Raw genomic sequence first — 26190 nt, forward strand, 5'->3', positions numbered from 1 at the left:
TGCAGGTTGGCTACCGTGGTTAAGTGACTAACAAAATACTGTTAAGGCGTAGTACCTTTTTAGGAATATCCCACCGAAAATTGAGAGGGACACATATTCACAATTATTTAACCACTAAAAGGGGTTGTTTTTTTATTACAGCCAGTTTTGTACCATCAAGCCTGGACGTTGTTGAAGCGGTATATTCCAATTGCATCCCTGTATACATAATTTTTGCATCACCTGCCCAGCACAACATTCGGTCCTAAATACTGTTTAAGGTGTATTTGAGGTTTCTTATGAATGCTGGAGTTTATCAGTGCCGGTCGAGACGACTTGTAGGATCGGTCAGCGCTCTCCATTTCACCACCATTGCTACAGATGAGGTGAAATAAACATACAAAGCTTTTCTGCAGACCTATCCATTAAAGAACGAGCCCGACTGGAAATTAGCATGGCTAACTTTGCTCACAATATTAAGTCTTCTTCAGCGGAATCTCTTGGCCCTATAATTAGGCAGAAGCATGAACTGATAAGGGTTTAAAGATTACACGTAGCCTAAGAGTTCTGTAGTGATCCATAAATCAATTTTTCTAGGCTACTCTCAATGGTTCTGGCCTTTGATCGTCTCGTTCTTATGGTGCTTTAGTCGTCTGCAAATAGTTGGAATTTCAGAATACCGTTTTGTACTAATCTTCAAAACCTTTTCAAACAAAGGGGCTCCTTATGCGCTACATTATGGACTTCAAATTTAGTCGCTTTGCCTAATAGAATTTTAGAATTAAAAGCCTAAACGTCATAAAGATGCTATATCTTCATTGTAATGTAGCTGTTAAAATTCTGCCATTATACTTAGCCATTTTTTTCTTAAATATATTTTACCAATACAAACGGGTGTTTTTATGAAACAGCCACAGTTCAGTTAGTGGCTGGTAATTTCTGTGGATGTTTTTAAAAGTGGATGTAATCCCAAAGGTTAGGACTAGAACGCTCGGTGCATCTACAGTCTTATTTGGGGTCTTGGACTTATTATGCTGGCTATCTTAAATATCTGAGTCTTTGATTTACTGCTGATTTGGTTGAATTTTAGAGACCTAATGATAGCACTGCAGTTGTCAGGATATTGAAGCTATGATGGGTATGGTCTCCCATGTTTTTAAACTGGTGGGACCTAGGTGAATCAGTTTTTATTTTTTGTATTATTTTTACATACATTGCAAATATGGTTACAGTGCAGTACAAGATATGACCCATAAAAGAGCATATACAAGACAAATAGCAAACAGTTGTTACAAGGCGAACATTTGGTACAAAACATCCATCCTACAGGGAGCGAAAAACATGCATATTAAGGTTACAAAACCTGCTGAATCTCCGCTGTCTCATGCATATCATCTTCGCCACGTCTCATTTAGGAGTGTATCAGCCTATGTGGAATTGCGGTCGTTGTCCCGCTATTCCCGCAGGCAGGAATGAAAAGGTTGCCATATCAAAGGGGCCTAGCAGTAGGTGGTTGTAACTGTGTATATGTGTCCCTGTTTGTGTTGCAATATGTCATACTGTGCAGCCAAGAGTGTACTTTGGGAGTGCGTGCACTATCCCAATTATTAGCCTCTTCTCGTTTGGCAATAATCAGTGCAGTGGCGAAGAATTGCGGTTTGGGTTTGGGGAGGTAGTGAGTGTACCCGAGCAAAGCCATAAAAGGTGGGGGTGTAAGCATCATTTCTATCATTCGGGAAAGTACCCCAAATATTCCAGTCCAGTATCCCATAAATTTAGCGCATTTGCACGTAATGTGAGCAAAGTCCGCATCTGGGGAGGGGCACCTCAGGCAGGAATGTGATCAGGACCGGTCTATCTTATGTAATGCACTGGGTGTTTTAAAGGCCCTCCATAGAAATTTAAAGTGTAGCAGCTTATGGCGATGGTTGCGGGAGACCCAGCGTATTTGTGTACAGCACCTACCCCATTGTACATCTGTAATAGGATGCCCAAGGTCCCGCTCCCAAACCACTTGCACCCCAGTGTCCCAAAACGATAGCAAGGCCACCTCAGCCCTATACATTCTGACACAAGGTGTGTGCTGTCCCCTGCTTTGATAATGCCCTCTAACAGCGAAAACTCGGGGGGGGGAAGGGGGGTTCGAAGGGGTAGCTGAAAACGTGAGCACGAAGAGCTCTTTGAAGTCTTTGCAGGACGAAGTGGTCAATGACTGTTGCCCCACTCTGTGTGTGAAAAGACGTGCCTCTTAGGGAATAGGTCTCCCAATGTCTCCAAGTAGAACTTAGCTATTGTACGTTTAACAAGCGCCTCTTGCAGAATGGGAATCCAGCTGTTTCCCACTAGTGGGATTTCAGGTGAGTACAGAATGCGTGCCCCGTTATCTTTGACAGTTTGTGCCATGCCCAGCTAGTTGTAGAAAGTGTTTGGATGTCCCGTACATCCCGCAGGAACCCTACTGGAAGCAGGGTGTTGAGGGGTGCTGGGAGCGCCAAATCGGCCTCCAGTCTGAAGTAGGGAATACTCCTGTCCGCATGGTACCAGGGCCTAGCGAAGCTCGCCTGTGCCACCAGATAGTAGACACAAAAGTTCTTTAACCCAATCCCCCTCTTTTATAAGGCAGCATTAGTGTGTCCCAGCTGATGCGAGGCGGTTTACCACCCCATACCATTCGTATCAACAGTGTTCGAAGGGCTGTGAAGAAGCTGTTATAGAGTGGAATTGGAATGTTATGAAATGGGTATAAAAATTGGGGGGGGAGGGCAACCATTTTAATGATGGCTATTCTTCCCGCCATGTACAAGGGCAGCGTCAACCACCGCTCTGTTACGCCCCAGCTTTTCCATTACCGGGCCGTAGTTCAACTGGAGGATACAATCTTTCTCTCTGTGTATATGAATCCCTAGATATTTGATGGATTCCTCACACCACTTCAATGGAAACCCTGCAAGCTTAGCCCATGGCGCCTCCGTCAGCTGGAACACCTCTGACATCTCCCAGTTAATACATAAGCCAGATAGGGTGTCGTATCTTGTCACCTGACGCAGAAGCGGTGCCATGTTATCATCCGGATGCCTTGCATATAATATAAAATCATCTGCGTATAATGTGAGGAGCAGGGGCTCTGTGTTAAACTTTAGGCCCTGGTGGCTGTGCCTCTCCTGCAGATGACGCACCAGTGGGTCCAGTGCTAACACAAACAACAAAGGGAAGAGCGGACATCCCTGCCGCATTTCCCGCATCAGTTGGAACTCAGTCGTCAATATGCCATTTAGGTGAATGCGTGCCATTGGTTGTGTATACAATAGTTTGATAACTGCTAAGAACCGATCCGGCACTCCCAGGCGACCCAGTACAGCGTAGAGGAAAGGCCACTCGAGCGAATTGAAAGCTTTTTCTGCGTCGATTAGCATAGCGGCCACTGGAACTGATGGTGATATATTATGTAGGGTGTCGAACAACATACGGAGATTGAGCGCTGTGGACTTATGAGGGATAAACCCTGATTGGATGGGCGAGACCAGCTTTTCTACTATTAAGGCTAGCCTTGTTGCCAATATTTCAGCTGTCTATAGGAACCACAACACAGCGGATCTTTACCGGGTTTCGGCACTAGGATTATGACTGCCTCCCTTAAGGTTAGCTGGAGCACACCTGCCTCTACTGCTTCTTGATACACATATATAAGATATGGTGCAAGAATATCTTTGAATGTCTTATAAAAGCATCCCGAAACCCATCCAACCCTGGCACCTTAGAACCGTCCAGGGTTTTGATGGCATCAGTAACTTCGTAAACCTAGAATGGCTCTGCCAGGAATTCCTGGTGCACTTTTTCCACCCAGACCTTTGAGACCTTATCTAAATAGTCACTGTAGTCCAGCGGGTGCCCTGGAGCTCTGGAGGTGTACAGTTACATGTAGTAGGTGAGCACCTCTCTAAGGATCTCCACATTGCCAGTCACACATGCCATTTCGCATCCTGCCAGCTCAGATATGTATGTCGGTCTACGGGTCTGCTTCGTTAGTCTAGTAAGGGTCCTTTCCGGCCGCTCCCCCCTCCCTATAGCGCCTAGCAGTTGCGTATTTACCAAGATAGTGTGCCTCGCGTTCAGCTGCTTCCTGAAACTCCTAGGAGGGTAGCGCAGTGTTGCAAACTGGGGGGCTCCATCTGATCGAGGTCTGCCAGCTGTGTCTCCATAAGTGTGATAGTACGCCTCAGATCCCGGAGCACACTTACCCTTTTGATATGCAAACTCCCCTAGTGTATGTCTTAAACGCTTCCCAGAGCGTGGCCTTGGATGTCACTGTGCCCACGTTTAATGTAAAATATTTACTGGTCGCTGCGCTTAGTTCAGATGCGAATACCATGTCCCTAAGCCATGGTGGCAAATCTCCATGGACTCTCTACTCCGTCCACCCCCCACCCCCCTCACACGGAACACTCAGTTGTAGCACTACTGGACAGTGGTCCTACAGTGTGCACGGGAAATATTTGACATCACTAATCCACTGGGGCACCAGTAGTCCAACCATGTCCATGTGTTCTGGGGTGCAGGAAAGTGCGTGTATCCGCCCTGGCCTGGTTTATGATGCCTCCAAGCATCTACCAATCCATGACTGTCAAACATATCCTGTAGCGCCCTCCTGGCCTTTGGCTTAGTTACGGCAGTGGTCGCTGTGCTGTCACGCGTAGGATCAAACAGCAAATTGAGATCCCCACCCAAGCAAATTTGATCCACCCCCATACGTTCCATATGTGTATGAATAGGATCAAAGAAGTCAGGATAGTCAACGTAAGGCGCATTAATATTCACCAGCAGTACAGAATGTTCCAGCAGACATCCCTTTAACTATAAATAGCACGCCCCTGGGTCACGATACACCACTACTTCCCTGAACGGCCCTAGTTTGTGGATCAGTATCACCACATACCTTGCATAACGAGATGTACCCAGCAAAATACCTATGCCCCACCCAGTTACCTGCCAAAGTTGTTTTCACAGATTGCGCCAGGTGAGTTTCTTGTACGAAAGCAATGTCCACCTGGTGACGCTGCATATAATTAGTTACTAGCTTACATTTACGGGCATCATTGAGGCCCCTAACATTCCATGTTATTAACACACTACATTAGCTTCCGGTTGTACCCTGTTAACCATATGCCAGTTCTTATTTACAAATTATGTCTGCATCCAACATACAATTTCCGCACTGCAATTGACTATACCAATTACACCATATCACCAGATGTTGCTTAAGAACCCTAGATCCACCCCACCCGCCCACCCACCTCCAACCTCCCATACCCAAATGTGGGGGGAAATCCCAAACCACATTAAACTTTGCAGCAACATCTCAAAAAACGTGCGTCCGCACTTAGGGGGTGGCAACGCCACGCCGCTTTCCACCACACTTGGCGCATGAGCATCTTTAAATATGTAGAGTCCAATCCCGGGGGGTGTGCCAATTCACCCCAAATTTGTTGAGCATTGACCTGGTCAAGACAATGCAACGCGTACAAACAGGTAAGTTTATTTGACTGCGAAGGAATAACTAGCTATTCTAATTGGCCGAAATTCCTAGGCCTCATGAGGGGATTTGAATATTCTGGATTGTCCATCAATGTCCACCTTTAGCCATGCGGGATAGAGCATACCGTTTCACAGCCCCAACATACGGAGGTTTGCTTTCACCCCTCCATATTTTCGTCTTGCCTCCTGGACCATAGCAGTGAAGTCCAGGTATAAGGAAATGGACGAACCTTGCCATTGCAACTTGCCCTTCTCTCATGCCCTCCTAAGGGCACCATCCCTGTCTCTGAAGTTGAGCAAGCGAGCTATGATAGGCCATGGTGGACATCCCGGATTCAGCCGCGGCCCAAGAATGCGGTGTGCACGCTCTACTACAAATGTACTGGTGAAGGATTCAACTCCAAACAGGTCGGTAAGCAGCATTTCCACAAACCCGTCCAGCCGCTTAGTGTTGATGGACTCTGGGGGAAATCCCATTATGCATACATTATTCCGCCGTCCTGTGTACAAGTCCTCATTCTTGATTGCGACTAATTTGAGGAGTTTCTCCATTCGCTCCATCTTTTTAATGGTGTGGGCGGTGCCATCAGGTTGGAAATTCTACCCTCCGGTACGTTAAAGGGTCCCTCATGATCATCAAGCCGGGTTCCCCTGGCTTCCAACCTCTTGTCCAATCTGGTATCCAGTGCCCTGAAGCCCGCCCTGAGCTCCGTTAGTACTGTATCTGACCCAGCCACGCCAGGCATGTGTGTACCACTTGCCTCCGCCATGTTTCCTTGCTGGGTGGTCCTGCTGGTAACCGGTGGCTTGATGGGGAGGGGCTCTGTTTGGGGTCTTTCCGACCCATACCATAGGCACCTCTGCACTGTGCAATCAACTGAGCCAACCACCAAGGCCTATCAAAGCCGGGGCGTCCGCACTGTGTCTCTTCAATGTGTGAGGGTCATGCACTGTCCTTAGTGCTCCTTAATGTGCAGGGCCTGGCCAAGACATCTTCTGGGGCATAGCTGCAGGGGGGGAGCCTATGTCTTCGTCCCGCAACGTCCAGCCCAACGGCCGTTCTCCATGGGGAATGCCTGCGGAACTGGCGGGGTTAAGTTAAGGCTTGTGCAGTCTGGCCACCCGCCTCTCCTTACCCCGCTTTGTACTGATTCAGGCCAATTCTGCTATGTATGCTGGCGGGTGCACCCAGGCGCGATGCAGCTCCCACTAATTTAGGCCCCGGTTTCACTCATGGCTGCTTGCTTTGGTGCCGATCTGCACCGTGACAGCCGGAGCCCCGCACCAATTGCATCAGTGCCCCCTCTCACAGCATTGCCTGGGGTGGTAACGCCATTTACAGCCCCTGGGTGGATCGATCCGTAGTGGTTCACGGCGGAGCTTCAAGCCTGCCCGGCCATTTCGGTTGGCAGCTTGGCCATGCCCCCTGTGGATCTGTACTTGCCCCCTTTATGTCTTTCACATGTCTTTTTAAAGGTAATTTCTATACTAATACATTTTTATGGACGTGGTCAACAAATTTCAGGAAATGAAATGATTGCACATGAGAAAGAAAAGAATATACATAGCACATTCATCTTTTTTTTGTTTGTTTAAGAATTTTTATTAAGTTTTCAAGAAAGAGATACAAACAGCAAAGAAAAAAGCGAGGGTAATCACAAATTATGAACCATATTATAGAAAATGAATTACAGAATATTATATATAAAATGCAATATGTGAAAAGAGCAATGGAAGGAAAACGGTAGAAAGAAAAGGAAGCAGAACAAAAATAAAAAGGAGAAAAGAAAAGATAGAAATAAGAAATATATTCTTCAAAGAGTTGAAAGATAAAAGACAGAAAAAGAGAGTTAATGCATAGGTGCATGGGAAGAGAGATAAGTCGTAAAAGGTAGCCAGAGGAGATCAGATTTAATTTTTTGCGAAAGGGTGAGAGAAGAAACAGTAGCAATTCTAAGTTCATCACAAATAAAGTTCCACCAAGTCAATGAGTACATTTTGGAATTGTCTTTCCAACATGATAAAATAACTTTGAATGTTAATGCAATAAAAAGGTCAAATAGCAAGGAGATGGAGGAGGAGTCAACAACATCAGGTGAAGAAGAACCTAGAAAAATATTTTGTAATGATAAAGTAAAATCACAGTTTGAAATTTTCATACAAATGGCCCCAACAGATTTCCAAAATATTAATACATTTGAACAGTCATGAAGTTGATGACACAAAGTGCCACTAGCATTAGAACAGGACCGACATATTGGAGGAGAGGAAGGGGAAAACTTGGAAATATTAACAGGTGTGATAATAGCTCTATTGTAAATAAAATACAAAGATTGGGTTATACGAGCAGCAACTGAAACTTTAATAACTTAGACCAAAATTTGTCACAATCGGAAATATGAAGAGAAATAGGGCAAGTCTGTTTCCCATGCAACTTCAACAAATAGATTAACAGAGTTTTTGTGAATTAATTGGTGCACAAAGATAATTCCCTTCTCCTTCCAATATTTGTAATATAAGGATTTACCTTTATATTTGAGAAATTTATTATACCAAATGGTAGAGGATAAAAAACATTGAAATGGAGTTAGGCCAGTGGTGAGAGTATTGTATAATACATTATTAGATATAAAAGTACAGTTTGACATATACACTACATTCTGAAAAGAGAAATCCTTCAGTAAGGAACGCTCAAAAGCAATCCATCTAGGGATAGGAATATCAGCAAAATCATAAGCTAAAGCTAATGATTTTTTAATGAGGAAGGCCGAATGATAAACTTTAAAATTAGGAAAACGTATGACACCTTCAGATTTAGGACGTATAAGTTTTGCAAGGGCAATACGTGGGTGTTTCTTATTCCCTAAAAATTGTGTACAAATAGTCAATTTGAGAAAAATAGGATATGAGAATGCGAATAGGTAACATAGATATTGTATATAATACATGTGGTACAATCATCATTTTGATGGTGTCTAACCTACCCCACCAGGATAGAAATAGTGGAGACCAAGTATGGAGGAGAGACGTATACTTAATTGTGTTGGAAAAGGAAGCAGAGAACCAAATACCAAGGTATTTGATTTTAGTGATGCACCAAGCGAAATTAGTATCAGAAAACATATATTGGTAACACATAGAATTCAGAGGTAAAACTTCAGTCTTAGAGAGGTTTAACTTATATCCAGAAATACTGAAATACAACCGAACCTCATCCATAAATGGAGGCAAGGAAGTAAGGGGATTAGACATATAGACTAATATATCATCAGCATATGCCGATATTTTAGTATCTATAGAATTATATGAGAAGCCAGAAATATGAGTATTGATTTGAATGCGTTCAAGAAAGGGTTCAAGACAAAACAAATAGCAAGGGAGAAAGCGTACCTCAAGATAAGGAAAAAAATTTAGAAAAGCGGGTATTGACAAAAATACTAGCTCGTGGGCAGGAGTATAATAGTTTGACATATGAAATGAATGTGGGTCCGAGGCCAAACCATTGGAGAGTTTTAAGCATAAATTGGCAATTAATACGGTCAAAAGCCTTTTCGGCATCCAAAGACAGTGCTAGGGGGAAATTTGAATTTCTTGTCATAGGAGAGGATATTTGCAAACATTCTAGCATTGTCCGATGCTAACCTGCCCTTCAAAAAACTTACTTGCTCAGTCTTTATTAACAATGGAATAATTAGCAAATATTTTACAATCACTGTTAATCAATGATATAGGTCTGTAATTTTTACAAAGTGAATGGTCCTTGTCTGGTTTAGGGATGAGGATTTAAGCATCCATAAAAGATCCAGAGGCTTTAGCATCATCAATAAAGGAATAAAAAAGTTGTAGAAGCTTAGGGACAAACCTGGAGGCAAAAGTAGAATAAAATTCAACGGAGAGACCGTCAGGTCCTGGTGCTTTAGATTTTTTCAGAGATTTAATGGCATTAATAATTTCCTGGAAAGTGACTTTACCCTCCAATGAGTGGAATTCATTAGGCAAGGATGGGTGAGGTGGGAGGCCCTTGAAAAAAGTATCCAGATTTTGATTAGAGGGATGTGTGTCATCAGTATAAAGTGATTGATAATAGTCATGAAAAACATCGGCAATATCGTCATCTGATGTCACTAAGTTTTTAGTGGAGTCATTCAAGATGGGTCCAATATTTTTACGTTCAGATTTGATTTTCAAAAAATTGGCTAACATTTTACCCGCCTTATTCTGGCCTCCATGATACATAGATTTAACTTTAAGAAGAATATTACAAGCTTCGACTGTTGCAAGTTTATTAAGTTCGGATTTGGCTTTAATCAACTCATAGAGTTTTAGAAGATTTGAACGTAAAGTAATTATGCTCCAATAATTTAAGTTGAAATTGATCTGCATACTTTTCCCGATTAGTTTTCTTTTTCCTTGAGATATAAGAAATAGTAAAGGCACGAAAAGAAGCCTTAAATGCATCCCAATTAGTGGGAATGGGAGTGTCTAATGGGTTATTGAATGTGAAGTATTCATTAATAAAAGTAGTGGCTTCTTTGATGAAAATATTGTCAGATAATAAAAAGTTATTAAGTTTCTAACGGCTGAATTCTGGGGAATTAATGGATAAGTCTAGAACAGAATGGACTGGTGCATGGTCGGAAATGAAAATCGACACAATTTCCGATGATTGAACGGATGGAAGTAGGGATTTGCTAACTACAATATAATCAATCCTTTAACGAGTTTGATGAACATTGGAAAAAAATGTATACTCAAGAGAATCAGGATTACAAGTTTTCCATACATCAATAATGATCGAGAGGTAATGGCTGACTGGAACGCTTTGAGATTTATCAGGATTAAATTTACATTTAGATTGCCTGCCAGAAAAGGGGTCAATCCATTGATTAAAATCACCTGCAATAATAATGGTAGGGCAATCGATGGGGGCGAGTAAAATTTTAATGTCATTCCAAAATTTAGGGTCTAATTTTACTGGGCCATATATATTCAGCAAAACCAGAGTTTTGTTTTGTATAACAACCTTGGGCATTACCCAACGTCCATCATCATAATTTTGTGTAGACACAATTTGCACAGATAACGACTTAGGAAATAATATAGCAACAACCCCTTTCTTGCTAGAGGCAGGAGAATAAACTACTTGGCCCACCCATTGTCTTTTTAATTTGAGCGATTCCGCTTCAGTACAATGTGTCTCTTGAAAAAAGTATACCTGAGAATTAAGTTTGGATAAGTGAGAGAGTACCTTTTGTCTCTGACGGGATGTCCAAGGCCACGTACGTTCCACGTTACAAACTTACACATGAAAGAGCGATGGGAGGGTTATACATTAAAAGTTGATACACATCAAGGATATATCTAAAAGGGAAATGACACCACATATGAGAAGCCAAAAGGAGATATATTGCATAGAAACAAACACAACTGATAAGCACATGGACCATATTTAACCTCTGCAAGAAAAAGAAATAAATGAACATAAACAAGGGGAAAAACAAGGGGAAAAAGGAAGCAGAAACCGATCAGAGAAGATAGATCAAGGAACAAAGTCCGGATCTATGAAAAAGTGACAAGGACAAATGCATGGGACGTAACAGCGCGAACAAGAGATGAAGCGACAGGGAGAAAGATAAAAGTGATAGAGTAACAATCAGCCATAATGAGTAAGATAAACCAACAAGGCAACACGATTGCTTAGGATTATAAGAAGAACCATCAGCAGAACTTGGAGAAATACTTTGTAGGAATGATCTCAACTTAATGGGATCAACAAACGAACGTGTCGAGCCATCATGAGTAATTTTGCATAAGCAAGGATGAAGGATACCATATCTAATGTTCAATTGCCTCATTTGAGGACGTAGAGCCAAGAATTATTTCCTTCTAGCGTTAGTAGCATTCGATAAGTCTTGATATATGAAGATGTTGTGCCCAGACCATTTGAGGTGGCGTTTTGTTTTGGCTGCTGATAGGACTCGCATCAAGTCAGTAAATTCCAAAAATAACATAATGATTCCTCTAGGCTTGGAAGCATGAAGTTGGGCTCGACCAAGTCTGTGGTCATGCTGAATATTTAAAGAAGTCTCAGGCGAGAGGTCCAAAAGTTCTGGTAAAAAAATTTTGAGGAAGAGAAGCATATCTGGCCCTTCAATATTTTATGGCAGACCATAAAGTCGTAGATTATTGCATCTATTACGATTTTCGAGGTCCTCCGTGTGTAAATTTAGACGGTGAATTTCCTGCTCCAAAATCAGAATTTTAGTAGAGACGTCATGAAGATTACTGATGCGTTGCTCCATGTCTAACACTTTAGCTTCCATACTAATCCACCTGTCCTCTATTTGTTGAAGCTTCTCATTAGTCATGGACATAAAAGACTTAAGGCCTCTCACTTCATCCAGAATAATATCAAGTACAGGATTCTGAGAGGATAAAATGGGTGAAGGAGGATCATTTGTGGCTCTCTTAGGTTTGGTACCAGAAGATGATGCTCTGACAGATTGGAGCTTCATTCGCCATCTAGAAACGATGAGGTGAATGAGACGCAGTTTTAAGTGATGATTTCAATCTGTCCATATGCCTAGTCGCATCAATAAAGAACAAGTCTCCATAAAATACTATGCCAAAAAAAGAACATCACCCTCCATCAGCATTGTGGTAAGTGCTATCTGGCGATTACAGGAAAGTCGTGGCAAATATTAAGACAAAAGTCAGGAAGCAGGAGGCTAGGAGAGGTGACTAACGCGCATAGAAAAAAAAACATTAAGATGGTCCGGCATATGAAGTGCAGCAACTTACAAAACGATTTGTACTCATTAAAGTGGCAAAGGATGAGAGAAAAAACAAGATGCGAGCAAGTACAGAGAGGGGAAAAAAAACAGCTTGAATTGAGATAAGCTGACAGCAAGGGCTCATCATGTACTCTGAGAGCAGTAATATTATAAGGTAATTGCAGATAGTATAGTCCTTGTTGGAACAAAGCAGGGCCATTTCTCAAATTAAGTTGAAAAAAAGCACACACAAAAACAGAAAAACGATGCAGAGCGTTAATTCATTAAAAACACTGGTTTACCTGGAGCTGCGTGAGTCAGGCGGACTGCACAAAATGGCGGCAGCCGCTCACATCTCTGAGGAGAATAGTATCGTTGCTGCCACAAGCTCGCCAAAAGTCATAAAGGGGTCAGAGCAGTTGTAATCACTGCTCCGGCCTTTCAGCTGCAGGGATCCAATGTCGTGGTTGCCAACAAAGGTAAAATGCGGGCTGAAATTTCCGTCTGAGCACCACGGTCACACGGAGCTCACAGATAAGCCGCCATCTTCAAGTGGTTGGTGCGAGACCACGCACCCCAGCACATTCATCTTTATACAAACCTTTTTTGATAAAACAGGGTTTTCTTTGGACTTAAGATGTTGATATGGAGCTGGATTGGCTGATTGTAGAAAGATTCTTGGAAATGTCTGCACCTTTAACCTCACTTTTGGCCAGCCAAATGTGAAAACACCACTTTTCAGTGAATACTCTACATTCCTCATGCCAAGTAAATAGACCTAGCACAGAATGGATAGTCTGTAATATCAATTTATTTTTGTATAAAAAGATAATTTGTAGTGACTGCCCTTTTTCTGGTCTGGAGTAGGTGAATATTTTAACTTTTCCGGTCAGGACCTTTTGTATACCACATCTCCCCTTATCTTTAGTGATTGCCTAACAAAGAATTGGTTTGAAATGTATGGAGTTTTTTAGTGTCTTCAAGTTGAAAGTAGCCCTAAACCAAATTGACGGAATGTTCCCTCTGACCTCCTTCATCTAAACTCAGTTGAAAGACACTGAAGAGATCAATTTGTGAATTGAAAAGAGAGTGAGACCCCTATTTCTAATGATAGGGGGTGTAATATATTGTCCTTTATTCACAACAGTTGGCAAAGGTTTGATTTTGGACTACATAAATCTCAGTGGACCTCTTTGAGAAGATCCAAATGGGGTTTGATGGCTCATGATCACTTTTGTTGTTATGATGCTAAATAGTGGTTTGTCTCACTTCCTTTATGATTGTAAAAACACAAGATCTCTGTGGATGGTACTATATCCTCTGTTAAAAGGATCTGTGATATTGATTTAACCCTGAAGTAATGCATTGATTTGCTTAAACGTGCAGGGTGTCACCTCTGTGGATGTTCTACACTCTGAACTTTAACTATTTGCTTATTTCATATTTCTCAAGATATGCATCAGAATTGTGTATTGGAAACCTACGCCAGAAATTTAATTACACCTATGGTGTGCTAAGGTACTTCTAAACACTGAAATGGCATTACTTTATTAAATAATGTAATCTAATTTATGGTACTATGTTTACCTTTTGATTTTTGCTAGTGGTTTCACTGAGAAAAATACTATTTTTTTTTCCACAAACTTTAATGCATTTACATAAAGAAATTGGCCTTACAGGAGAATAATTTCAACAAACAAGTATAGTTGGATCAAAACAATAGGATATGTATCAGTGGCACACACACTCCATTCAATCTTCATCCCAGTCATGCAAAATAGGTATAAAACTATGATCAAGTAATATAACTAATCCCCCACTTGGATACCAAACCAATCAAAACCTGATGTCATCCATTAGCTGTTCTATCCATTATTAGGGGGAAGTGCATGTGCGTGTGTATTGAAGTCCGGATACAGAACTAGTAGATCTGTCAGTGCTGAAACCTCTCCAGCATACAGTTGCCCAAGGGTGTGATGAGCGCTAGATCTGTGTGTCCAACCCTGCCTTGCCACCATATCACATCAAGGATCTGACTCTTGTGCTTGAAAGCCTTCCAATAGCCTATCCAATTCTATAGAGATTGTAGTTTTTCGCAGACCCATGTATTCCTCCTGCCTGAGGGCTTCACTCTCCTCAAGACCCCAATGATGGACCTCCTCCTGCCAGTCCTCCACTCTTGGGGTTACCTGGGACTTTCAGCATTTAGTAAGCAAGTGTTTCACTAGTGATTACACCAGATTTGTGACTCCCACTCCCACCTTGGAACAGGTCTCATGGGCAGTCCCAAATATGCACTGTTATCCCAACTGGCCTGCCCCGTGACCTCACTTCATGCTCCGGCTATTCCTACCCAGTAGTTGAAAGTTGCGGACAATCCCACAGCATATGAGTCAGGTCTGCTCCGTGCTCACAGTAACAGGTACACACCAAGGACTCCGCAGGGTACATGTGGTTAGTTTTGTTCGAAGTTCGGTATGCGGTGTGTATTATGGCAAATTGGATTAACTTAAATCTCGAGTTGCAAGTTATTTTTAGCATGCACACCCATTCCTTTTCTGTGAGTCCCCGAGCCAGATCAGTCACCCACCCACGTTTCAAGGAAGCGACTGGTGCCATAAGGTGTTCCTGAAGTCCATTGTACAACCAGTGCACTAAGTGTCGACCGTGCCCCATTGTGTGAAGTGCCTGGAGTTGTTCATGGGGGTGTGGGCTCCAGTCTGTCCGTTAGCCAGTATTTACGCACACATCGAAGGATGCTGGCATGAGTGAGGAATAGGGAGTCTGGGAGACTGAGTGTATATAAAATCCTCGTGAGTCATTGGGGAGCCATCCCCAAATAGGTCCCCTCCTTGCTCCCAGAGAAGCAGTCTACTTATTTTCAGGGTGCCCGAAGCAGTAGGGAGGTCTCACAGGTGAATATTAGGTGCACAAAGCACCTGGAAGGATGTACATTTTGTCGCTAGTCTCCAGTATGTCAGTACAATGCACAATAGTAATGTATGTGTGGGCAGCGCTGGGGCATCAGGACATAGCAGTCTAACTGCCCACCCTCTAGCTGAGCCTTAGTATGGTCGGTTTCGGACAAACAGTTAGCCAGCTTGCCCACCACTGTAGTTGCCCAGCTATACAAATAGACTTTGAAATATGAGGTACCTATTCCATCTTTATCTGTCTACAGTTGAAATTTATCTAGACTGACTCTGTGGTGCCCCTGCCTCCATAACAGGTCAATCAGTATAGTGTTCAATAGTTTAAACACCCAGGCCGGTACTACAATTGGTCAGTTCACAAAGTGATACAACAGTCATGCAGCATCACCATCTTCGCCAGGGCCAGCCCTCCAACTTCAGAAAGAGGTAATGCAACTCAGAAAGCTACCTGTAATTTCAGTGACGCCATCATATGTGTGAAATTACCTTCAAATAAATCAGGGCCGTCTCTGTGAATTTGAACTCAAAGATATCGAAGGGTGCAAGGGGCCACTGGTATAGTTGAGTCACTGAACTGGAGTGTGGGCTCCACATACTTGCCAGTGTGGATAGCAATTGGGCCATCTCTACCGGTCCCTCCCGAATATCCTTAAAGTAAAAGATCATATTGTTCCCATAGAGCAATATAGTATGCACTACATTGCCTGCGGGGATCCTCTGGTAATCTGCCTCTCATCAAATCCTTTGAAGTCAGGGTTCAATTGCCAATATGAAAAAAAAGGGGGAAAGGGAACAACCCTGCCTCGTTCCCGTCATATCAGGTAGGCATCAGATATGTATGGGCCTGTTCTAGCTCTAGCCGTGGGAGCAGTATAACACCGTTTAGCCCATTTATTAAAGACCAGTGGTATCTCAAATCGTGCCAAGATTGCTAGCATGAAATTCCAGCTTGGGGAAACGAAAGCTTGCTGAATATCCAATGATAGGCATATGGGTAAAGGTTCTGGCTTGCATCCATTATCTTAAACAATTGCCGAATATTCAAGGTTGTGTCTTGGTGAGGAAGAAACCCACACTGGTCCATATTTATCAGTTGTGGGAGCAACTGCAGCAATTGAGGAACCAGGAACAGAATTTTATATTCAGTGTTTAGAATCAACAGCGGGCGATATGAGGGTAATTCCCTTGGGGCTATTCTGGTTTCAGCAAGGATGTCTCTATTACATCTCTAGAGGGGAGTAAGCTAGTGAAAAGGGATAGAGTTTTCTTAGATGTGGGACTAGTTTAGTGACATACGTAGAATAAAACCCCACAGGGAGTCCGTCGTACCCCAGGGTTTTATTGCGTGCCAGCTCTTTCAGAGCCCCCCTGATTTCGTTAACCGTGATATGAATAGAGAGATCCTCTTTGTCAGCCACCTGCACCCTCTGGAGTCATGCCCGCTGGAGGAACCCAGTCTGCTCTGCTGGGTTTGGAGTAGGTTGAGCGGAGTATAACTCTGTGTACTGGTCACAGAATGCTGTGTTGATCCCAAGTTGTTACCTCTGTGCCCAAGGCTGGAGTATCAGTCCCTAGGATCGGCATGGGGAGAGGTCCAGATTTATCAGGCATGCTAGTATTGTATCCAATTATTCACTTCAATGTGCATCCTTCTGTATACATCCTATGGTCCGACTCTCGGAGATGTTCTAGTAATTCTGCATACTGGACCCTGGCTTCCTGGAACTGGGGGTGCATATGGGCATTATCAATCACTGCTCTCTCAAAGAGGCCTAGGGCATCGTGTTCACTCTTAAGTTCTCAGAGGACACCTTTCTAGCCCCCTCCATTGTGTTAATGGCTTCTCCCAGGATCACCATCTTGAATACCTCTCACTCGAACATGGGTGAGGAGGCAGTGCCAGTGCTGTCAGCCAGGTTTTCCCGGAACACTACATCTTTTAAAAGGCTGGGTTGAGGCCTCCATATGAGGATTGGAGGTGGTACACAGCCCCATAACAGCACGATCTCTAGGGGATTATGATCTGATATAGTCTTACCCAAGTAGGTGGCATGTGTAACACTCGCCTGAAGATGTGCTGGGCATAAGAATCGGTCCAATCGTGAATGCAGTGCATGTGGATGCAAGTAAAATGAATACTCCCTCATGCCCTCATTTTGGACGCACCATACATTGAACAGCCTCCAGCCGTCCACCCATTTTTTAGCATGCAGACTTGGCGCACCAGCACCGTGCCCGGCAGTGGTGGGTGTGATCTATCCAGAGTGACATCTAGTACAACATTAAAATCCGCTCCCAGAACCCAAGGGCAAGGGGCCCCAGTCAGTTAATACGGATGGCAAGTGTGCTTAAAAGACATCCTGATCTGTGCTAGTTGCATAAATACACCCCAGCACGATTGCCTCTCCACCTAGAGTGCCCCTCAATTACACCTAGCGACCCTGTGTGTCTATCCTGGAGTCTTGGACCCCAAATGTTATTCCTGGATTGATGAGGGAGTAAGACAGAGAGAAGGAGCTAGAGAGAGTAAGACAGAGAGAGAGGGAAACAGAGGGAGCTAGAGGGAGTAAGACAGCGAGAGAAGGAGTAAGACAGCGAGAGAAGGAGCTAGACAGAGAGAGGGAGCTAGAGGGAGTAAGATAGAGAGAGGGAGCTAGAGCGAGCAAGACAGAGAGCGAGTGAGCTAAAGGGAGTGAGAGAGAGGGAGCTAGAGGGAGTAAGACAGAGAGGGAGACAGGGAGCTAGAGGGAGCAAGACAGAGAGAGGGTGCTAGAGGGACAAAGACAGAGAGAGAGGGAGCTAAAGGGAGTAAGACAGAGAGAGAGGGAGCTAGACGGAGCAAGACAGAGAGAGAGAGGGAGCTAGAGGGAGTAAGACAGAGAGAGAGGGAGCTAGGGAGTAAGACAGAGAGGGAGACAGAGGGAGCTAGAGGGAGTAAGACAGGAAGAGAGGGAGCTAGACAGAGAGAGGGAGCTAGAGGGATTAAGATAGAGAGGGAGCTAGAGGGAGCAAGACAGGGAGAGGGAGCTAGAGGGAGTAGGGGAGAGGGAGCTAGAGGGAATAAGACAGAGAGAGGGGGAGCTAGAGGGAGTAAGAGAGAGGGAGCTAGAGGGAGTAAGACAGAGAGAGAGGGAGCTAGAGGGAGTAAGACAGAGAGAGAGGGGGCTAGAGGGAGTAAGAGAGAGAGGGAGCTAGAGGGAGTAAGAGAGAGGGGGCTAGAGGGAGTAAGAGAGAGGAAGCTAGAGGGAGTAAGACAGAGAGAGGGAGCAAGACAGAGAGAGATAGGTAGCTAGATGGAGTAAAAAAAGAGAGAGAGGGAGCTAGAGGGAGTAAGACAGAGAGAGAGGGAGCTAGAGGGAGTAAGACAGAGAGAGGGAGCTAGAGGGAGTAAGACAAAGAGAGGGAGCTAGAGGGAGTAAGACAGAGAGAGAGAGGGAGCTAGAAGGAGTAAGAGAGGGAGAGAGGGAGCTAGAGGGAGCAAGACAGAGAGGTAGCTAGAGGGAGTAAGACAGAGGGAGAGGGAGCTAGAGGGAGTAAGACAGAGACAGAGGGAGCTAGAGGGAGTAAGACAGAGAGAGAGGGGGCTAGAGGGAGTAAGAGAGAGAGGGGGAACTAGAGGGAGTAAGAGAGAGGGGGCTAGAGGGAGTAAGACAGAGAGAGAGGAAGCTAGAGGGAGTAAGACAGAGAGAGGGAGCTAGAGGGAGCAAGACAGAGAGAGGGAGCTAGGGGGAGTAAAACAAGAGAGAGAGGGAAGCTAGAGGGAGTAAGACAGAGAGAGAGGGAGCTAGAGGAAGTAAGACAGAGAGAGAGAGAGAGCTAGAGGGAGCAAGACAGAGAGAGAGGGGGCTAGAGGGAGTAAGAGAGAGGGAGCTAGAGGGAGTAAGAGAGAGGGGGCTAGAGGGAGTAAGACAGCGAGAGAAGGAGTAAGACAGCGAGAGAAGGAGCTAGACAGAGAGAGGGAGCTAGAGGGAGTAAGATAGAGAGAGGGAGCTAGAGCGAGCAAGACAGAGAGCGAGTGAGCTAGAGGGAGTAAGAGAGAGAGGGAGCTCGAGGGAGTAAGACAGAGAGGGAGACAGGGAGCTAGAGGGAGCAAGAGAGAGAGAGGGTGCTAGAGGGACAAAGACAGAGAGAGAGGGAGCTAAAGGGAGTAAGACAGAGACAGAGGGAGCTAGAGGGAGTAAGATGGAGAGAGGGAGCTAGAGGGAGTAAGACAGAGAGAAGGAGCTAGAGAGAGTAAGACAGAGAGAGAGGGGGCTAGAGGGAGTAAGAGAGAGAGGGAGCTAGAGGGAGTAAGACAGCGAGAGAAGGAGTAAGACAGCGAGAGAAGGAGTAAGACAGCGAGAGAAGGAGCTAGACAGAGAGAGGGAGCTAGAGGGAGTAAGATAGATAGAGGGAGCTAGAGCGAGCAAGACAGAGAGCGAGGGAGCTAGAGGGAGTAAGAGAGAGAGAGGGATCTAGAGGGAGTAAGACAGAGAGGGAGACAGGGAGCTAGAGGGAGCAAGACAGAGAGAGGGTGCTAGAGGGACAAAAACAGAGAGAGAGGGAGCTAAAGGGAGTAAGACAGAGAGAGAGGGAGCTAGACGGAGCAAGAGAGAGAGAGGGAGCTAGAGGGAGTAAGACAGAGAGAGAGGGAGCTAGGGAGTAAGACAGAGAGGGAGACAGAGGGAGCTAGAGGGAGTAAGACAGGAAGAGAGGGAGCTAGACAGAGAGAGGGAGCTAGAGGGATTAAGATAGAGAGAGAGGGAGCTAGAGGGAGCAAGACAGGGAGAGGGAGCTAGAGGGAGTAAGAGAGAGGGAGCTAGAGGGAGTAAGACAGAGAGAGGGGAAGCTAGAGGGAGTAAGAGAGAGGGAGCTAGAGGGAGTAAGACAGAGAGAGAGGGAGCTAGAGTGAGTAAGACAGAGAGAGGGGGGTTAGAGGGAGTAAGAGAGAGAGAGGGAGCTAGAGGGAGTAAGAGAGAGGGGGCTACAGGGAGTAAGACAGAGAGAGAGGAAGCTAGAGGGAGCAAGACAGAGAGAGGGAGCTAGAGGGAGCAAGACAGAGAGGGAGCTAGAGGGAGTAAAACAAGAGAGGGGGAGCTAGAGGGAGTAAGACAGAGAGAGAGGGAGCTAGAGGAAGTAAGACAGAGAGAGAGCTAGAGGGAGCAAGACAGAGAGAGAGGGGGCTAGAGGGAGTAAGAGAGAGAGAGGGAGCTAGAGGGAGTAAGAGAGGGGGCTAGAGGGAGTAAGACAGAGAGGAAGCTTGAGGGAGTAAGACAGAGAGAGGGAGCAAGACAGAGAGAGAGAGGGAGCTAGATGGAGTAAAACAAGAGAGAGAGGGAGCTAGAGGGAGTAAGACAGAGAGAGAGAGGGAGCTAGAGGAAGTAAGAGAGAGAGGGAGCTAGAGGGAGTAAGAGAGAGAGAGCGGGAGCTAGAGGGAGAAAGACCGAGAGAGGGAGCTAGAGGGAGTAAGACAGAGAGAGAGGGAGCTAGAGGGAGTAAGACAGAGAGAGAGGGAGCTAGAGGGAGTAAGACAGAGACAGAGGGAGCTAGAGGGAGTAAGACGGAGAGAGAGAGAGGGAGCTAGAAGGAGTAAGAGAGGGAGAGAGGGAGTTAGAGGGAGCAAGACAGAGAGGGAGCTAGAGGGAGTAAGACAGAGGGAGAGGGAGCTAGAGGGAGTAAGACAGAGAGAGGGGGAGACAAAGGGAGCTAGAGAGAGCTAGACAGAGAGAGGGAGCTAGAGAGAGCTAGACAGAGAGAGGGAGCTAGAGGGAGCTAGACAGAGAGAGGGAGCTAGAGGGAATAAGACAGTACCTAGCGCCGTACATTTCGACAGCGGTGGTCCATGCGGTAAGTCGTGAGGGGGTGACACCATGAGTTACCCGCACCGGGTGACACCAACCCCAGTGACGCCACTGATCCAGATCACTGTCTCCCGTGAGTAGGCCGAATAGGATGTGTGAAATAGTTGCCCTTGCCGTACTGAGACAGCTACTAAACCCTTCTTACACACTTTTCCGATCTCCTCAGACATCTCTTTTTAGTGAGGTTGGATCCCATATTATGGCATGCTTTATTACATATGAATTCACAGTTGACAATGATAAAGATCTTGGTTAAATGTGTATGTATTTTAGGTATGTATCTTTCTGTATTCTCTATATTTGAAATAATCAATGTCGAAATAAAATAAAAGTAGTCAAATGAGCTGGTATGTTTTTTTTCCTTACAGAACCTATCAAGTTATGATGTTTGCAGTCTTCTCCTTGGAACATCCACATTGCTCGTTTGGGTGGGAGTAATCAGATATTTAGGATACTTCCAGAAATATAACGTAAGCTTTTTACTTATGTGGAATGAATGTTACACAAATCAAAAGTAGCTTGTACCACGGGGTAAAATGATGAGAGGGATTATTTGTAGCAAGGTGTCAAATGGAGTTGTGTGAGATTATGCTTTCAGTATCAAAGTTCTTTTACTAATGGATATTCATTGACCATTTATCTATTACCCGTTTACGTTATCTTGCATCAGTAGTGTTGTAATAATAATAACATCTGAAAGAACGTAGAATAAATCTGTGCCTACAGTGTTATGTCAGCATTTGCAACAACAGGGTGAGGGATAGAGTAAACATACAGTGCTAGTTTTTGATTCAGAAATGGTATAAATACATTGTATTTGTTATAATTTAAGAAAAGGATGCCTAAGTGTACGAACCTTTAAAGCTTGCATTATTTAAAAAAATGTGTAAAATATAATTGAATGAAATAATAACTTCAAAACAGACTCTGGAGACTAGAAAATCTTTTATATTGTAAGAGCAAAGTTGAAAAAAATCTGTCTAAAATCTCCTAATACACTCAGTAGTTATAATGCTGTGAATGTTGTGCACGCCTGCTTTTGAGTTACTGGTGACCCTTAACTTTTTTTTTTAATTTTTCATCTTAATTTTACTATTCCCTTTTTGCTGATCTGCAATCAGCCATGCTTACACATTTTGCCACCTTCTCTCACCTGTGCAGCAGTTGCACAGGGAGAGTGGGCCACTTCATCTTTTGAGGACTATTTCATCATCCCACTCATACCTCATATCTTGGCCATTTACAATCTACCAGGGACTATCGAATCATATTTGCAGACCTTCATGCCATCCTAAAATGTCTTATATGTGAAACCTTCATCCAAACAGTCACAAAAGATGTCTCTGTGTTCTGAATGTTTCTGATCACTTTATGCAAAACACTCACTACACCACCAACTCCACCTACACACACGTGAAGCAACTTAGTGGACTTGTCTCATCCCATTTAAAAAGCATACCTCAATATCTAACCTCTATTTGCCCACCTCTTTCTTATTGTGTTATCCTACACATATTCAAATTTCAATATCTTTATTTAGATTTACAACAAAATACATACAATACTTAAAAGAATAAAAGCATTTACAATACATTCTTTACTTCACCTTTTTAAACAAAGGTGGGGTCAGCAACTTTATATGACATACTCCATTGTGTAAAACAAACACGGGGGGTATATAACTTTAAAATTCTCATTATTAGAGTCAGTAACATTATGTAAACGAGCACTCATTATAAAACAAAAGCTATATTTATAAATATAAGATTTCATAAAGATCTAAAAGGAGCCGACCGCATTTGGGCACTCGCAGAGGTAAAGTCAACAGCATTTTGGAAAAAAACACATCATTTTAGGGCAAAGCTGTAATTGTAGATAAAAGATTTCATAAAAAGCTCGTAGGAGTAGCGAACAACGTTTTGTAAACTGACACTCAGGATTATACAACAGCTCTGGCCAGTATATAAAAGACATCATAATCTGTTCTTATAAAAATCTTGTTATGCGTGGCTCATTTGTTTTACATGAGGCTTGCAGTTTTATAATGAAATGTGACAGGCAAAGAAAAATGATGAGTTAACATTTACTATAAGGACTCAGATGTCATAGGCATATTTGATAAATCCTTTTCAATGCTCTCTCTCATAATTGTCTTTCCATATGGTTTAGGGAATTCCCTCTCTTGATCGCAGATTTAACATATGTCAATATTATATAGCATGTGCAAATATTTTACAATTTACTTATGAAACAAGAAGCATCCTAATAATAAAGCTTCTGGTCTAAAAACGGGATAAAAAACTTGTTTTCTAATTTAGTTATAAAAACTGAAGAACATTATGAAGTGGAGTGTTGATTTGATAGTTCTCCTATCGCAGGGTCGTTTGTGGTAGTTTTCTGTCCATACTTCTGATTTAGGAAAAGTCACCACATAATGCAACAAACCTTACCGCTTTCTTGTTAGACAGAATCTATTGTGCTCGTTTTTCATGGCAATGAGATAGCCCTGTGTTCCCAGTTGTACAGGTCTTAAACAGTGTCTATTTACAAATGGCTTATTATTCTCTTTATGGGCTCTAAAAGCCTCTCTATTACCATTAAAGATTAGTTTCAGTTCCTTTTCGGTATATTGCAAGACACTACTTGGAGTCTTCATACTGACATTAACATCAATTTCTAGTAGGACTATTTATGTATGCTAGCCAGGGGGTTTTACCCCAGTGCTCTAATTTAAAGCAATCTTCTATTATATCCCTTGAAACTTGTGTGCCTTCTTTGCTCCAGATACTGTACCAACAAGTCACAGTGCTTAGCTGCATCATCTCTACTACACACAGAACATTTAGTTCTCTGTATGTAACATATGTTGAGGTAGATTTGGGAACTGCAAGCAATCTACGTAGTAAAGAGTTCTTCTGCGATTGTATTAGTGTGGTGTTTGAAATACCCCAAATTGCTAACCCATATGTGATAGCTGTTAAGTGTTTACTCCTATAAAGTTGTAGATTTCTCTAACCGGTTTAGTGACTATCTTTTTTTATGAATCTGAATAGGATCTCTGATGTCCTTACAAAATTAAATTTCGCTGTTATAATTTGTGAGTCCCAGTTGCCTCCTGATGAAAATAAAATGCTCAAATATTTGAAGTTCTGTGTTTCAGCTATTTTGTGGCCCTTTGCATATTGGGCTCTTGTCTTAACCTTCCCTGTTCCACAGTTCATAATAAATGATTTCATAAGATTTAATCTTGCGTCTCTCTCCTCCATGAAGTTGACAAAGTTGTTAATCCGGTTTTGCAGTCCATTTGTTGTCCTAGACAGCAAAACCGCATCATCTGTATAGAGGAGAATAATGGCCTGGATGAGTTCCGACTCTGGGTGCATTTGCTTTAAAATTTTGTAGGGCACTATCCCCCCCCATTTATATATATATTGAAAAAAGAAACCGGGCAAGTACACAGCCTTGCCTGATTCCCTTTGCCATCTTAAATTTCGTAGTACATTCCCCGTTTACACCATATCATAATCTGGTAGTAAGGGATTCATGTGTCTGTGATTGAAATGATAATATATGGGCTGGTGCTCCCATTTCAGCCATAACATTGCATGATTTACCAGGCCAAAAGCACTGGTTAAGTCGGAAAAATAGAGGAAGACGTGCCCTTGTTTAGTTACCATTTATTTACTGATTACGAGATTCAGATTAACGCATTGCTCTACCGTTCTAATTTCTTTCCTAAAGCCATGCTGTAGAACTATAAAGTTCTGCTTTTCTTGTGCCCAGGTCTCTAGCCTTTCGATGATAACTGCCCATTATTTTCGCAGATAAATCTAGCAAAACAATTGGTCTGTAGCATTTTGCGTACACCCCCTCATCCCGGCAATCGCGGAAGTAATGTTATCAAAAGCAATGTATGTGGGCTAATGTCTTCTTCAGCGCAAGTTACACAATCTACAAATTGCTCCTTAACTATTGTTTCCAGTAGCATAGTTTCATTGTCTAAAGCCTACTTAAGGCTAACCCTATTAGTTCCTGCTGTTTCAATGTGAGCTACTAAAAAAGGTCCTTCCCTATGTTTAAGTTGAATATTTAGTGTGATTAATGAATGGTCACTAAAAGCAGTTGGTTCCACCACTAATGAATTAAATAATTCAATTCCTTGGGCTGGAATTTGGAAACGGTCAATAAATGAACAATGACCAATACCTTGTAAAGTTGGCACAGGTAATATATATCTCTTTGTATTGTTCTACTGGTTCCAAATTATATTTAATCAGTAGGTTGGTCAGACTTTCTCCATACAGGTCATGAAGGAAGTGTGCCTGCCTATTCCCCTGACCATCCCTGTAACCACACAAAGAACCAGGTGCATGTGAACAGCTACATATGTTAAAATCACCTTCCCAGATATAAACAGTAAGCCTCTTTGCTAGTAGCACATTTTCCCAATTTCTTATCTAGGTCAGGACAACTGCATGTCTTGTATTGTCATTGACATTATTATAAATATTAGCCAGTGCAATGTTCAATTTTCAATCATTATGGTGATGGACTAACTGGGAATATAGTAATTCAATATCTTTTTTAAAATTACTTTTACGTGCGTTTGTGTTTACATAAGTAGTGTCAGTCCTTCCTTTACCTGTCCTTTAGTTGAAGGAGTTTCTGGAGTAGCTAAGGTAATAAAACCATCTATAATAAAGCCTTCCACCTGCCAAGTCTATTGTAATCCTATCACCTGTGCTGAATTTATCAAGCTTACCCAATCTCCATTTGATCATTTTTTTCTAATTCCAGCCACATTCCATGACTTAATGGGCAAAGTATTACCAGGATCATTTGTTTTCTCTCACTCTTTGAGTAAGTTTTACATTTATAGCCACTGGGCAACCTTGAGGATCTTTTAACCCATTTGTCTGCTCCTGTCAATCCTGGTCATTAAGGGTGGACATTGGGGAAAAATTGGTTAGCAGTGTTTACATAGAGATAGTGGTTTTATGGAGAGGTGTAAAATCTATGTTGAGAACCCTGTAGTTTGAATTTGAATGCTTGGGGTCTAACAAAAAGCCCAGTGGCACCGCTGTAATCTTCCCAGATGTATTACTTGTGTACTGAGACCTACAATGTAGATCT

General features: G+C 43.2%; 1 protein-coding gene across 1 annotated transcript in view; it reads left to right on the forward strand.

Annotated features, from left to right (window-relative positions):
• MCOLN2 (mucolipin TRP cation channel 2) overlaps positions 1-26190 on the forward strand; it is a 566096-nt gene that overhangs the window by 458865 nt on the left and 81041 nt on the right. The window contains exon 10 of the mRNA XM_078645573.1: positions 21426-21527. Coding sequence (XP_078501699.1) covers positions 21426-21527 — 102 coding nt within the window. The remainder of the gene's footprint in view (positions 1-21425; positions 21528-26190) is intronic.

This window comes from Lissotriton helveticus, chromosome 1_1 (assembly GCF_964261635.1).
Source record: "Lissotriton helveticus chromosome 1_1, aLisHel1.1, whole genome shotgun sequence".
Taxonomy (NCBI): domain Eukaryota; kingdom Metazoa; phylum Chordata; class Amphibia; order Caudata; family Salamandridae; genus Lissotriton; species Lissotriton helveticus.